General features: G+C 40.9%; 1 protein-coding gene across 3 annotated transcripts in view; it reads right to left on the bottom strand.

Annotated features, from left to right (window-relative positions):
* Window positions 1-10,785: 10,785 nt before the first annotated feature.
* Window positions 10,786-16,462, bottom strand: part of RYR2 (ryanodine receptor 2) — a 749,362-nt gene continuing 743,685 nt past the window's right edge. For all 3 annotated transcript variants that reach the window (XM_075064183.1, XM_075064184.1, XM_075064185.1), the window contains 2 exons: window positions 15,404-15,455; window positions 10,786-12,145 (listed from right to left, as the gene is read on the bottom strand). In XM_075064183.1, the coding sequence (XP_074920284.1) occupies window positions 12,050-12,145; window positions 15,404-15,455 (148 nt within the window). In that variant the 3' untranslated portion in view covers window positions 10,786-12,049. The remainder of the gene's footprint in view (window positions 12,146-15,403; window positions 15,456-16,462) is intronic.

Below are 16,462 nucleotides of genomic sequence, written 5' to 3'. Positions count from 1 at the left end.
GGACACTAGGGGAGTGATTAAGAACTGGTTCAGAGGCAAGCAATATCGCCCTGAACCTACCCCAGAGAAGAGAAAGCGCGAGACCCAGAGAACAATACCGGCAATTTGCCACAAGGTGTAAAAAATAAGTATGTTCATTAATCTGGTTCATAACAAACAATACCACCTTCTTCATAATTACTGCAAATGATCTCCTCAGTGATACTAGAATAGGTCATGCACCTATCCATCTTAAGCATATCCATGGCACATATTTTCCGAGATGGTATTTTATGCAAGATTTATAATAATTTCAAGCTTCTTACCATAATTCTTCTCTTCCTTAAATAACCTATGCAAGAAACAAAATAGTGGTTACCTTTGGAGAATATTCTATCAGATATTCATTTTATTACCAGAACACGCCACTGAGTTTGACATTAATGGATGTTACCTAACTCCACTATGTGTTTTACAGTAATGAGATTTTATAAACACTCAGAATTGAAATTAGCTACCTTAGAACACAATACCTACTTATCTATAATATGTGCAAGATATCTCTAGACAGCTTTCACCAAACAAGTCATTTTCCTTTTAAATGTCTGTATTTCCATTAAAGATACTTTAATCTTTGTTTTCCATTGTTGTTGTTTAAGAATGCTATACAGGAGAAACTGCTAAGGGTACACAACAGCACAACAATATCAATATTTGTTAAGTACTGTGGTCATGCTTGACGACATTAGGGATTTTCTGATTCAAATTTGAATGTGTGGATTTCATGCCTAGGTAGACTGGATCAATGTTGTAAATGAAAAGTACTTTTATAATAAGTCAAAGCTGAATGAAGCAATCACCAAGTGAGAAACTATACAAAAACCATCAGTTATTTTCATGAAGTGGTACATTTACATTTAACCCCTGGAAACAGGAGAAAAATCAATATGCATATTTTCCAGTGGAATAAGACACTAAAGCCTTGTCTACACTGGCAAATTTCTGCACAGTAAAAAGCATCTTTCTGAGTTGTAACTCCCGAGGTGAACACACTGCCATGCCACTTAGTGTGCAAAAACTGTGCAATTGCAGCCCTGTAAAAAAACTACCCCAATAAGAGGTGTACAGCTTTCTGTGCCAGGGTTACAGTCCTGCGGTGCCAGTGTAGACACCCTGATCAATTACAGCACTGTGATTGGCCTCCAGGAGGTGTCCCACAATGCCTGTTCTCACCTCTCTAGTCATCAGTTTGCACTCTACTGCCCTTCCTGTTTTCTCGGTGACACATGCAGTGGTCTCGGCATATATTTCCAGATGGCCATGCTCCAGCAGTAGGTATTATGATACCCATAGACAGATTTCACGATGCATGACAGAAAGGGGCCATGACCTGGACACACTGCAGTGCAGGATCAAACTGAAGGAACTGTGAAATGCCTACCACAAGGCACAGGAGGCAAACCGCCACTCCGGTGCTGCTCTCACGAGCTGCCAATTCTACAAAGAGCTGGATGCGATACTCGGTGGCAACCCCACCTCCGCTGCGAAGACCACTGTGGATACTTCGGTGGCTCGCATCCCAGTTGAGAGTGGACGGAGCCAAGAGGAAGAAATCTTGGACAACGAGGAGGAGGAGGAGGACCCAGAGGCAGATGACGACTCGGAGGTCAGAGATGCATGAAGCCAGGAGCTCTTTTCTACCCCAGAGGTGACTAGCCAGTCACAGCTATTGGAGCTTGACAAAGTGCGAACAAGAGAGGAGGCCTGGTAAGTGGCTTTGATTTTGGGAATCACTGAAGCTGTTGTTGAGGGGGCAGGAGGGTTGCAGAAAGCAGGCTTGTCTCCCACCGCATGCCTAGTCTGAGCAGCAGAACAGTGTATTGATTGACTTTCTCACTTCACAGGAATCTGCCTCAGAGAACTCCATGAAACTCTCATGGAAATACTGGGCAATCTGCTGCTGCAGGTTCTTTGGTGGAGCTGCTTTGTTTCTTGCCCCATTAAGGGTAACTTTCCCACACCACTCTGCCATCGTGGGGTGGGGGTGGAGGGATCATTGCTGCACACAGGCGAGCTGCATAGGGGCCAGGGTGGATGCCGCAGGCTTGGAAAAGACCCTCCCTTGATTCCCTACTCACCCTCAGCAGCAAGATATCTTCCATAATGATCACAGGCTGTGGAAAGTGTGGGGACAGTGATGATTATAAGGCCCCCCTTGCAGTGCTGGCTCTCCCCAAGAGCCAAGTGCTCAGTGTACAGTATGGTCCCAGAACACTGATTACCCCAGCCCCTGTGGTTACTCACCATTTTGAGGGTCTTGTGGCTCATGTGTGCTTGCCTGGAGTCAGCCAGTTAGCGATAGATATGTGAATAGTGACTGTGTTTTAAATCACTGAATCAGTGGTCTCTGTGTTGCAAACAATACTGCTTCTGTAAAATGTTGCATTTTGGCTACACAGATTTGACCGAGGGACCCCAGCCTCCCTCTTTGTTATCACCGGCTGAACAGCTGCACAAAATTAGAAAGCGGCCACAAAGAACTGAAGAGAACTTTCTGTGTGATGTCATGATGCACTCTGTGGCCAAAAAACAAGAATTAAAGGAGTGCCAAGACAGTGAGAAGAGGGATCAAAAAAAGAACATGGCACACCAGAACGAAGCCACAGAGTGGCTCTTAAGGAGCAGAAGGCGCTACTAGCACTGCAAACTGAGCAGCTCTGTACCTGCCCTCCCCTGCAGCCGCTGTTGCAAAACTCTTTCCCATGCACCCCCCCCCCCCCCCCAGACACCGCCAACACACTCTTATCAACTTCCTGGCTTCAGTCTGCACCCACTGCATTCCATTCCTCTCCATCACAGTCCAGCACTACGGACTCCCAGTATCCATTGCACAACACCTGTCCTTCTACAGTTTAGCCCTGCTAAAGTACACTACTCGCTGCACTGTACTCCAAAGGAGAAGGTTGGATCTGATACCTGGACATACACAAATCTTTAGCCATCCTGGGACCCCACTTTCCCCTGGGTCCCTCCCTTCCCCCATCCCCCTCAGTGCTGATATCTTTTTTTGTTTGTGTCTCCTCCAATTTTTGTTTTTTAATAAAAGAATTATTTTGGTTTGAAAGCAATCTTTATTCCATTAAGTGAAAGCAAACACAGCCCTGCAAAGCAATGGGCAATTTTCTTAAACCTTCATAGTGCTTTGTCAGCACGAATCACAAATCATCTCCTAGCATTACAAGCACTGCACTCCTGAGCATAGCAATAAATATTAGTGGCTTTCAGCTTCAAATTGCTGCCTCAAGGCATCCTGATCCTTATGGCCCTGTGCTGCATCCCTCTAGTAGCCATGGTCTCTGGCTATTCAAATTCAGCCTCCAGGCTCTGAGCTTCAGTGGTCCAGTCCTGAGTGAAGCTTTCACTCTTCCCTTCACAATTATGATGGAGCGTACAGCACGTGGCTATAAGCATAGGAACATTGTCAATGGCTAGGTCCAGCCTCCCATACAGGCAGTGCCAGGGGGCCTTAAAATGGCCAAAAGTATACTCAACAATCATTCTGCACTTGCTCAGCCTGTTGTTGAACCACTCCTTGCTGCTGTCAAGTTGCCCCATGTACGGCTTTATAAGCCACTGCAGTAAGGGGTAGACAGGGTCTGCTAGGATCACAATGGGCATTTCGATTTCCCCTACGGTGATTTTCTGGTCCAAGAAAAAAGCCATTGCTTGCAGCTTCCTGAACAGGCCAGTAAGATGCGTGTGTCATGCATCTTTCCAGACCAGCCTGCATTAATGTCCGTGAAATGCCCACGGTGATCCACAAGCACCTGAAAAACCATTGAGAAATACTCCTTCCAATTAATGTACTCGATGGCTAAGTGATCTGATGGCAGAATTGGAATATGCGTGCCATCTATCACCCCTTCGCAATTAGCAAAGCCCATTTGTGCAAAGCCATCCACAATGACATGCTCGCTGCCCAGAGTCATAGTCTTTCAGATCAGGATTCGATTAATGGCCCTGCACACTTCTGTCAACACAAGTCCAGTGGTCAACTTTCCCACTCTGAACTGGTTAGCGACCAAATGGTAGCAGTCTGGAGTAGCCAGCTTCTACAGTGTAATTGTGACACACCTCTAAAATGACAGAGCAGCTATCATTCTCGTGTTCTTGCGCCGCAGGACTGGGGCGAGCTCATCACACAGTCCCATGAATGTGGTTTTCCTCATCTAAAAGTTCTGAAGACACTGTTTGTCATCCCAGATGTGCATGGCGATGTGATCCCACCACTCCGTGCTTGTTTCCCAAGCCCAGAAGTGGTGTTCCACTGTGGTCAGGTCCTCCGTGAATGCCACAAGCAATCTCATGTTGTAGCTACTACGCGCGGCAAGATCAATGTTGAACTGCTCTTGCCTTTGTAGTTTAAGGAATAACTTACAAGGTCAAGGAAAAATTACAATGAAGATGACAAAGATGTGTGTCCAGTCCATGCTTATTGTATTTCAGTGATTTCCAAATCAAATGCAGATTATAATTAAAGTCCTTTCCTCCACATTATGGCCTTCAAACAAACTTGGTTCTTAATCTCAATTGGGGCTCTTTCCATTTCAAATAATTACCGGTACTATAAAGAAAGGCTATTGCAGCTGAGTTAGGACCTCACTTGCACCTGTGCCCACTCCCAGTCTTCACATTATTCTTCCAGTGCCATCTGTGTAAACCCAATCCTACAATGGATTGCACAGATGAAGTTTGCAAACTCAGTAAGTAATTTTGTTGTTAATGTAGAAGGAAGAAGAGAGTCTGGCTTACTCTCTCTGTTTTGACTGCCCTACCAAAAATACATAATTTTTATCATGGCAGTAGCTTAGACTCTGTATACAAACAGGCATAGAACTGTTCAGTAAAAATATGTTATTTTTACAGCTTTTCACTTTTCAGAGTAGGACCACACCTAATACCCACTGCAGTTCTCTACTCTGCCATCTGAGCTATCAAAGAGCCAGGCTGATATGCATGCCAATGCAAGCCAGAGCCAAGGAAATGAAAGGTATTCTCTTTTCACTAAATGGAGCCTGTTTCACTTTTCCTTAGTTACTTCACCCAGCTAAGGACACAAGGACGTGGGTGAGGCAGATTCAAAGAGGCCTGTACCTTCTCAGCAGCCCTGTAAAATTATTATTTATTTGTATTATCATAGGGTCTAAGAGCCCCTTAGTCCTGGACCAGAACCCCATTGTGCTAGGTGCTTTTCAGGTGGGGTCTCCCAGAGCTGAAGAAGGGGTTCCAGGTCCCTGCCACATACCTCTGCAAAGACAACCACCTTACTTCCCGGGGGTGGAGATGAGAGTTAGCTCCTGGAACAAGCACCACACTGAACAATAGCACAAAACTTTAATCTAACCCAAGAAAAGTCAGGAGAACACCCAGATAAGGATCTCTAAAGGGGCTACGCAGATTCTGTTGCCCTGGCACAGCATACAGCAAAACAGTTCTCCCTCTCTCCACCCCTCCGACCGTGTTGGCTAGATACATAAAAACCCTTTGCCCCATGCAGTCACTCACACCTATGCAGCTCTGATCTGATGCTGGCATGCGGTGTGAGCTGAGGATGGTGAATCAATTACGTGGTCTCAGCTCCTGTCAGCTCCAGGTTGTGGGTTTATAAGAGTTCCCTTTATCCAGCAGCTGGGTCTTCTCCAATCAGCTTCCTCTTTGCCCTGTCCCAGCTATAAGCTGTTCAAAGAAGCCATGGTGATTCTTTTAGAGGAAATAGAAACAAGGCTGGGAAAAGAGCTAACTAAAAGGATCCTACCTCACCTTCAAAGGCTCATGCCAAGCCACCAGCCTTTCTAAGATCAATGGTTTGCTATCATTTGTCATGATGCTTACAAATATCTTAATGGTTAGGCTCTTGGTGTGCTGAGGCTGTCAATCATGCTGGTCAGTACTGTTTCATTGTTCACTTGTACATCCCTGTCTATCTCATTTCTGCTGTCTCTTGTTTCATACTTAGATTATAAGGTCTTTAAGGCATGCATTTTTTTTTCCTGCTTGTACAGCATCCAGAGCTAGGGTTCCCAGGGTGGAGAAGGGAGCAGCTTCCTCTCTGCCCCAGCTTATGGTTCCAGCCTCCTGCCCTGCTTCCATGGTCTCCACTTCCAGTCTTCCCTGGCCAGGTTCATTCACATGGAGATCATTGCAAAACTGAGGCCCAAGAGCACAATGTTAAATCCAAATTTATTATAGTGGAGCCCATCCCATGGTCCTCATAATGAAACATTTTGAGAAAAGAAAACAGCAATTGGATCGTGGCAGAGCTTATTGCAGGGTTTTAGTCTGTACCTGTGATTCTCAACCTACCAAGGAAATGTCTATTCCACAATGATTATTTTTCATATTAACATCTTCTATTTATTCTGCTAGCTCAAGATTTTCCATGTTTCTACCCTGCCTCTGGTGGTTCTAATTTTTCCAACAACCAATTCATTTGAGTCATACTGCTGCAATCCCATTCTGCTAGCAATGTGAAAAAATACGTCTTTTATTTAGAACTTTTCATTCAATTTAACTCCATACTACATGATCCGGCCCTCTTGATTTACCTTCTTTCAAATTGTTCTTAAATCCACCTCACTGAATGTATTCCAAACAGAGATTCACTCAGATAACTGCGGTATCCACTTTGACTATATAGTAGAACCTCAGAGTCAGGAACACCTCAGGAATGGAGGTCGTTCGTAACTCTGAACGAAACTTTATGGTTGTTCTTTCAAAAGTTTACAACTGAACACTGCCTTAATACAGCTTTGAAACTTTATTATGCTCAAGTAAAATGCTCCTTTCCCTTTTTTCAGTAGTTTACGTTTAACAGAATACAGTACTGTATTTGCTTTCTTTTTTTCCTGTCTCTGTTGCTGCCTTACTGTGTACTTCCGGTTCCAAATGAGGTGTGTGGTGGATTGGTCAGTTTGTAACTCTGGTGTTTGTAACTCTGTGGTTCTACTGTATTATATGCAGTAATTTACCTTACACAAATTTGCTTTGGAAGGTAGAAAAGAAGAGATTACTCATCTTGTGCAGTAATTGCAGTTCTTAAAGATGTATCCCTAAGTGTGCTCCACTTCAGGTGAACATGCGCCTCTTCAGGTGTATGCACACCTGTAGCAGAGCACCCATAGGGACAGTACTCGAAGAAGGTGTCATGTCAGCAGACTGTTACATCTTCCAGTTAAATGAGATTTAACACCAGGGATTAGTTAGGTCCAATTTGGTTTTGTTTCTTTTTTTTTACTTTCAGGAAATTTAAAGGCTGATGTGTATTTTGGCCCAGATCTTCCCATCCAATACCTGGTGATATAGCCCCAAGACCATGTCATTGTAGATCCACCCATGGTTGTACTGGTGTGCAGAAAGCTAAGCTCCACACTGTGCAGACTCCTGGCCTCCATTTGTACCACAGATACATGAAATTAGTCTGCCAGAGAACTTCAGCACTGGTGGAGAAAGTTCCTTTGTCCACTTATGCCAGTCATGGCTTTTTTTTTTTTTTTTTTGCCTGAAACAAGATTCCACACAAAAAACCCCCATAAAGACAACCAGAAAGGATAGATAAATTGCACAGATAGAGGGACCAGATGTCCCATTTTTAAAGGGACAGTCCCATTTTTTGGAACATTTTCTTATATAGGCACCTATTACCCCCCATCCCCTGTCCCGTTTTTTCACAGTTGCTATCTGGTAACCCTCACAAATACCATTAAAATATCACATGGACTACACAGAAAGATGCTAATTCAAGAAAGACATAGGGAGGAGACAGCAAACTAAATATGAGCTTTTAGTGCAAAGCTATTGTGAAAACCCAGTATTATTCTTGGATGTATTTGTAAATGATTACATGTAAAGTAAGAAGTACTAGTGATATTCTATTAGCCCGGTGTGGCTCCACATGAAATACTGTATGCAGCCTTGCCCCCAACTTTTTAGGAAGACTGTAGGAAAACTAAGGAAAATACAGACAGAATCAAAAACCAAACAAGGATAACAGACTAGGAGACTATGAGGAGAGACTCCAGGAGCTACATTTATGAAAATTAAAGTCAGACATAGTACAGTCAGCAAACAAATCTACCCCTGCTTTCTGAAATGCCAGCTACTGTTTCTTAATTGAGGTTGTACCAGATATTAAACTGATACTACATTTGGTTAGTTAAGAAAGAAGGAAATTCTTATCTTAGATATACTATAGTCTAGAAAACAAAGGACTGGAACACTATCACAGCCGAGAAATATTTCAAGGTAATAGTGTAAAGGAAGGGAATTAGTCATAGTCTCAGAGGATCATAGCAGTTGTACCATTGGCCTGGGGATGAAAAATGAAAAAATTATGACAGGCAAAGAAAATGCTACATTAGTAAGAGTAACTTGATGGTGGAGGTTCGCAATGCAGCATACCTGCAGCTCTTCAAAAATGGCTTAGACAAGACATGAGAGGCAAAGATATAGGGAGCAATCTTGTAAGATACAGCGGGTGAGAGCATCAGCCTTAAAGGACTAAGTGGCCTCTATTTGTTCTTTCTGTGATTCTCTCATGTCAAAATCACTAATAAAATGACAGATGGATGTTCGTGATTGATAAAAGGAGACTATTAGTGCTTGCGAAAGGAGCTACACCGATGACAAGTACAACATAGACAGGGGCCTCCTAAGGTTCCTAAATCCTGAGCACGAAAGACTGGTCTGTATAGACAAATGGTTATTTCAACCTCTATCCTCATTTATTTCCTATTTCATGTGTATTTTTTACTTCTCCATCATCATTCATTCTTTGACTTATTTGCTAAAACTAACCAGAATACACAACCACCACATATACAATGTTGGTAGCTTCCTTGTACCCAGCATGCATCAGAAAGCAGCTGCAAATCCCCTCCAACATTTTATAAAGAGCGTGTCTTGAAATATTTTGTATAACTTGTTCATACCTTAACTACAAGGTAACAGCTGAAACATAAAAATGCAAATATTAATGTATGTACTTGTAAATGTAATTGGACCTTAAAATATCTAATGGTACATTAGGTAAGTACTATAATTGAATTTGTAGACATAATACAATAATGCTTTTTCAACTGGTGCATTGTCACATAGCCTTGTACTTCAGCCTGGAAGTAGTGCTCTCTCATGGCACACTTCTAACTTCATTTTAAAGTTTAATTCTTTCCAGACAGTTGCAAAAGAATTAATTTTCTGCAGAATTTGGCAGCAGTCATGTGAATAAGCTATTAGTTATGCCGCATTCCTTTTTACAACATCCCATTTCAGAAGCTTGCCAATAAAGATCTTAGGAAATCTGTTTGATCAGTGATAGTTAAAAGCTATAACATTTAACGAGTTCCCTTCCTTTTTGCATGAATCCAAAATGCAGTACTTGAATAGCTTTCCTCCCTTTTCAGTATTTGACAGATTTGCTTGAAGGATTTCATACCTGAAGAACTGAATGTCATCACTAGAATCAGAATGAATTACTGAAAATTCACAGGTTTCAGAGTAGCAGCCGTGTTAGTCTGTACCCGCAAAAAGAACAGGAGTACTCGTGGCACCTTAGAGACTAACAAATTTATCTGGAAGTTTATGCTCAAATAAATGTGTTAGTCTCTAAGGTGCCACAAGTACTCCTGTTCTTTTTGAAAATTCATAGTTTAATAAGAAAAACATAATATTCTCATTACATGTGTTTTCATTCTCAACTTTTTGGAGTTTTCTTCTGAATCTTATGTTTTGAATACCACATCTAGGTCACTATAGCGAACTGTGAGCTAGTATCTTGGTGGAGGGAGCAGGAGACGCAGAGCAGAAGACATTCACACCCATGTTCCACAGCCACTCCATGAAGCATACCTCTACCCACTTCCAACAATGCCAGTCAAATCTTGCTCACATCAATGAACCCGTTATCAGCTGGGAGGAGGCATATGTCCCTGTGAATGGGGGGGTGGGCAGGTGGGCAGATTTATTCAGTAGGTGCAGATGTATATAATGAAATTGTAAGCATCTGTTCCACCACCAAAGATGGGCCCATTATGCTTTAACATGGTTTCACACATATTGCGTGCTACAGAGTCCTGGGCTCAAACAGTAGAGAATGAAGCAGCAGCTTTCTGATGTGGAAGGTCAAGATTAAGGAGACATCCCTCTTCTATTCATACATTTGTCTGCAAAGTTTATATTCTTCCTTCTGAATTTAGTTATTGAAACAAGTACTTCATTGATCTTTAAAACTAAGTCAACACCATCAGTCTGGTGCTCAGGAGCAAAATCTGTAACAAACCACTGCATGTGCATATGAGAGAGGGAAAACCTCTTCTGCTAACATCTCAGGGGGATAGTGAATAAGAAAACAAATCAATTCCTGGCATCTGTTTCCTATTTTTATAATCATAATTATAAACCAATATTCTGGGTTCAAAGAGCCCTGGAATGTTACAGTATTTGAAATCTCAACCCCGCTCTGGACCCAAATTTCAGAATGGCACCTGTATTTCTGGTCAGCTGAACTGACAGCCTACGTCTGAACAGCCCTGGAGGTTGGGAGGGATTGAAATATGATTTTTATGGCTTTTAAACACCATATTCGTAACAATTACTTCCCACTTCTCTTAGCTACAACTGAGTGCTAGTGAAGCTACTAATTTGCATTTGTGGCCGGATGAAGTTATGGACTATGAGTGAAAAAGATGCAAAGTAGGATCACCACAGAGCACAGGAGGATAATAATTTCAACAAAAAGACGGCAGAGTGATCCTGATTGTTAAATCAGGTATTAACTAGTAAACTCAGTAAGAAAAGGCTCAAATGTTAGCAAAACCACCTAGCTTCCATTCTGAATTTCTCTTTTTATTTGTAAAGACTGCCATTACAATTGAAAAGGACTCAAAATGGAGTGATGTACACATCATTGGTGCTTCATGATGGACCAAATGGAATCCCTGAATGGATATTGCTTCAGCTATGATTTTAAAAAATGGTCTAACAAGAAAATCTTTAACTCCACTATTGATCACAGGTGGCAAAAATGAAAGAAAGAGAAAAAGGAATTAAATCAAAACTACCATTAAGTTCATAACATATACATTGTTGGCTGATGACACTGATTCCAAATGTACAATAAAGCCCACAACACTTTATTACTATGAGTATAATTATTGTGATTGTTTTTCTCACGCTGATCAACTTGCTTTTGAAGGTTGTTATTTTTTGTTTCTTGGTTTTAAACTTGCATAATAAACATGCAATGAAATATTTCTTTTTAAAGTGTTTTTCAGTCTGTTTTCATACAAAGATTTCATAAAGTTGCAGTGTTGCATCAGAGCATTACCAAAATAAGAGCGAGAGCAAAAGAGGAAGGTAAATGTGAATTTAGCTTGATGAGAATACCCTACTCTTGTCCTGAGACACGCCAGAGTCTTATTAAAAAGGTGTGCACAGTCAAACCCCTCCCCCCCGCAACCTCACCAAAACACAAAATAAATATTAATTGGGAAGAAAGGGAGGGCACAAAGAAAAGATAAGATGTCATCATGCACTCATCTTCTGCATAGCTCAACCCACATATAGTAAGGCACTATTTCCCCACAACTTAGTGTCCAAAACAATCCTTTACAGTGCTCTATGAACTATATAGTTTCTTCCAGGATGATGAAATAAATAGACTGAATGAATGCCACTACCACATTACCCCATGTGTGTTCTCAGAATCAAGGGCTTCATCTGGCAGTCTCATAAAATAATTGCCTCTTTGTGTGTGTGCATGTTATGTATGGGGATTTATGTGTGGGTGTGTGGTTTTTCCCCTCTATGAGTTGCTTGTTTTAAGTTTTCATTGTTCTTTACTCCACTGTTCTCAAAGAAAATAAACAAGGGAAAAAAACCCAGCACAGTCAGGCAATGAGAAACATAACTTTGGTGCTTCAAAAAGCACACAGCTTTGGAGAGTCGAGAAATCAGTTCTTCCCTAAAGAGTTGGGAGATGGATAGATATACTTTCAGTGGCGATCCTCATTCATATTTAGTTGAGCTGGTCTTCATACTGTTTTCGGAAGCAGTCACCAGCAGGGAAAAACTCCCAGCATCGTTCTTGATACATTTTCCATACATAGGATTCCTGCAAGACACAGGAGATTTAAATAATTAATCTGATTCAGTGAGAGTACATTAGCCATCCCTCATCTTTCAAAAAAGACTACATGCTGTTCTAAATTTTCTGATCCAGTTCAAAATTGACCTGCTGTGTATGAACCTATACGTGATGGAACACACTAACAACTTAGTTCATTTTAGTCTAGGCTTTTGGGTTTCTGTCTCCTGGATGAAAGTATTATAGAAACACACATATGTTAGGGTAGGAGTATTTTAAAGAGACTCTTGAAGAGCTCAGAAACTTTGACTTTCTTTCTGGTGAAATAAAAAATGGAGACAAAGGTATGTCTACACTACCCGCCGGATCGGTGGGTAGTGATCGATCTATCGGGGATCAATTTATTGTGTCTAGTGTAGATGCAATAAATTGATCCCCGATCGCTCTGCTGTCAACTCCTGTACTCCACCGCGGCGAGAGGCGAAAGCAGAGTCGATGGGGGAGCAGCAGCAGTCGACCCCGCGCCATGAGGATGCGAGGTAACTTGACCTAAGATGTGTCAACTTCAGCTATGCTATTCTCAAAGCTGAAGTTCCACATCGTAGGTTGATTCCCCCCCACCCCCACCCCCCCCCAGTGTAGTACAGTTGCCTGCAGTACCAAACTGTAGCTAAGGATTAGTGTTTTAATGATCGTTAAAGGAACCTCAGCTGAATTTCTACATCAGCATTTCAAACATGCCTGTGTACAATATATAAAATAATACAAAGGCTTTAATGATATCAGTTTCTGGTAGAACCCAAAATGGGAGCAATGGTTTTATTCCCACCTGTTTTAACAGATAGTATACTGTCCAAGGGATCTAGTCTTATCATGATGTATAGCGCTTATGCCAAATATATCACTACATTCATCAAATCTGGTCTATTGCAAATCTGGTCTATTGACTCTTCAGCTTTTGAATAATACAGTAAAAACAAAATGAGACAGCATTTTATTGTAGCAAATACCAGTGATTCAGTTGATCAGATAGCTCAGAAGGCTCTCTCACTCCCCACATCTAAATGAAAGCATTGTATAACTAACCAGACTGGAGTGATTATTGGTAGTCACTGTCTGGACTCAATGTATGCAGTGGGTCAACACACACAATAAGTAATGTCAAACAATGGAGCAAACATAAATGTAGCAGTATTTTTCCATAACAAATATTATCAATTTACAAAACAGAGGAAAACATTCTAGTTTAGTTTAACATGTCATTGTCAAAGGACAAAATAGATATTCAGAAATAGTGAAACAAGTTTATAAAATGTGCACTCAGTCAAGACTGACAGGCCGTATATAGACAGAACACGATTATAGTAGTTCAGTATATTTGTCAGATTTCAAAGAGAACAGCTTAAATAAACAGAGAAAAATGTGCTGTATCCCTGTGGTGTACTGTAATTTGTTGCTCTGTAAGCAATCTGTGTGTGTGTGGGACCTGCAACTACTAACCGCTTTACCCATCACTCTTACACAGTTCTCAGTGGGAATTCCAGCTGTCTGAGCACATTTGGCACACTTTTTTCTGTTGACAATTGTAGCTAAAAGGCTTGAGGAAGTGTCAAAAGGTTTGGAAGAACATTTCAAATAGCAGTGAAGGCAAGGAAAAAAAAATCTTGGTAAAATAAAACTTTGGAGCTTCATTTTCCAAAGGGTTTACCTTTTATCTGCACCCAAAAAAGCATGTAGCCACCTACATCTGGACTCAAAATGTGAATGTTTGTACAGAAAGCAGATCTTTACATTCCAGTTTACACAATTCACGCACATAGATGCTCATTCAAAAAAGGAAGCCATTGGAAGATGTGGCCTGTGAAGACTAACAAGCACCCTTGTGGCGGTGCAAAAGAAATGAGGGCAAGGAAAGTTTCTTCTCATCGTGTGCACCTGTGCAAGATGCAGCCCATCTCACATTTGTGGGTTTTGAATACAAGGAAGCATTAGTGCCAACATTGTTTCACGTAACAGGGGTGTTTTGACGAATAATACATAAATGATTGCTACAATGAAGTGAGCCTTATAAGTGTGTAGCTAGATAGAAAGACAGCCCAAAGAGGGCATAGGCAGGGCACCAACTCCCAGCAATGCAGCTGGTCAGCACTGTGGGAGAATCTATGATATACTTCCCAAAAAGAGAAGTAGGAGAAGGCTCTGAGTACATTTGCCTCAGAGGGCATTCTCTCTGGCCTCTGGCTACATCCCTCTGGTATGGTGCATCTGCTCACTATCCATGGCCGTACTGTCTAAAGCCCCTGCAGAGCCCACTGAAATTAACAAAAGAATAAATGAGAGTCTGAAGTTTTTATCTGTTCAAGAGTGATTTGGGGCTGGTGTACAGCAGTGCACAGGGTCTCTAGGTTGCCCCTTGGGCTGGATTGTTCCATAGTCCTGCCTCCTTGCTCTCCAGGGAGGGGAGAGGAAAAGTGAGCATACCAATTAATAGGCTGCACTGAGCAAGTGGTTAGAATTTAATTTTGGATAAAATGTTGTGAAATTTAAGAAGCTTTAGTTTTATATGTTCTTCTCTTAAATGAATGTCAGCTGCCTGAATATCATGTGTATCTGGGCTGTATGTCATTAATGGACACGCTGTTACTCATTGTACATGATGAGAAAATTCTCTTCCCCTTGCCAAATTTGTGAATGCTTATTCAAATCTGAAAGTTAGAATCCAGTTTGATATCCTCATTAAAAGGTGCAAGCCTCACCATAATTGTCCTTGTGTCTAATAAGCCTGCCTCTTATGGAAATCATCAGCTTTCAATATTGCTTATACAATACCATGGAAGAAAATGGTATTTTACAGAGATAGATGGCACTGTCCTGGCTTTGAAAAGAATACAATATAAATTACAAGTAACCAAGTAAGTAATAACAATAACAAAGGAAGCAAGGAAGATAGTAAATAGGAAAAAGTCAAGTGACTTGTTATTTTAATGGGATATACATATCTTGTTAGTTGCAATTTTCCTTTCATGCCCATTTTGGGGAGACAAGTTTTAAGAGTACAAAATCAGGTACCAGAACAGATGCAAAGGTGCTGAAGAGGAGGTGAACAATGAAACTCTGGCCAAAATAAGTGAGTTTTAAGGAATGTTTTGGATGAGGTCACTTGTTCCACAGGGAGAGCTTCACACGATTGGTTAGAATTCTCATCTAGTTGTGCCATACTGAACATTCCTGACTTCTATCACTAGCACTTTTTTAATAGTACTGGTGTAAACAGTGCTCACTTACCTGTCCTGTATGCTCTGTTTCATCTTTGTTAATGAGATACATCAGAAAAAATCTACAGAAAAAAACATTTTCATAAGAAACAACCACAAGGAAATATCAGAAAACCAAGGGGAAATACAAACAGATGGATGTTTGCCATTATGTTTTATAGAATAATTCTATTAATGGATATACAATATACGCATTAGAATTTTAGATATATATTAAACCACACACAATCTCAACACTTCTGAGGATCATCCATCATTCATTTTTACTAGCTGACTAAAATTAATAATGGATGACTCTCAAAAGAGTAAGAAATTTAAGTTTGGTTTACTATAAACATACAGCAGTTATGATGCTTAGATGAAGCTTTCCCAACCCTTCTAATAGGAAAATTACAACTGAAATTTTCTTGTCCCAGACTAGTGAATTAGGGCTTTATTGTAGACACTTACATTGGTGAATAGTCAAGGAGACTCTTCCCATGGATATGCATTAATCAAGATGATTAAGGATTTCAGAATCAGCTTATTAAACAGTTTATTAAAGAGGGTGCTTTATTAGATCTTGTGGTTCAAACTAGTCAATACAGAGGAAAAAAATGTGATAGCAGAATATAATCCTGTGGTTTTTTATTAATACTCTAGCCTTGATGCTTTGGCATATTTACACACATGGTGATGATTTCATGATCTAGCTCATTTTTATATTAAATCCATTCTAGACATGACATCTCTCTCTGTAAAATATAAACATAAAGCATGGCCACTAATTTTGGGTGCCCAATTTGAGATACCGAGGACCGGATTTTTCAGAATACCTAGCATTAGATAGCACTTTATATATTCAAATGCAGCTTCCCTTGACTTTAGTTGCAGTTATGAGAACCAAGCACTTCCATCTCAAGTTGGGCACCCACATAATCACGAATACACAATTAGTAGCCACTTGGAAAAAAATGGTTTTAATGGCTTAATTAGCACCAGACAGGAACTCTATAGCATGGACAGTGATAGAATCCAATTCTGCAGGGCAGCATTCAACTGCCTTAACTGCGTGGCTGTCCTTTTTTTT

This window comes from Chelonoidis abingdonii, chromosome 3 (assembly GCF_003597395.2).
Source record: "Chelonoidis abingdonii isolate Lonesome George chromosome 3, CheloAbing_2.0, whole genome shotgun sequence".
Lineage (NCBI taxonomy): Eukaryota > Metazoa > Chordata > Testudines > Testudinidae > Chelonoidis > Chelonoidis abingdonii.
The sequence above is the reverse complement of the archived record's forward strand: the minus strand, read 5'-3'. Positions and strand labels throughout refer to the sequence as shown.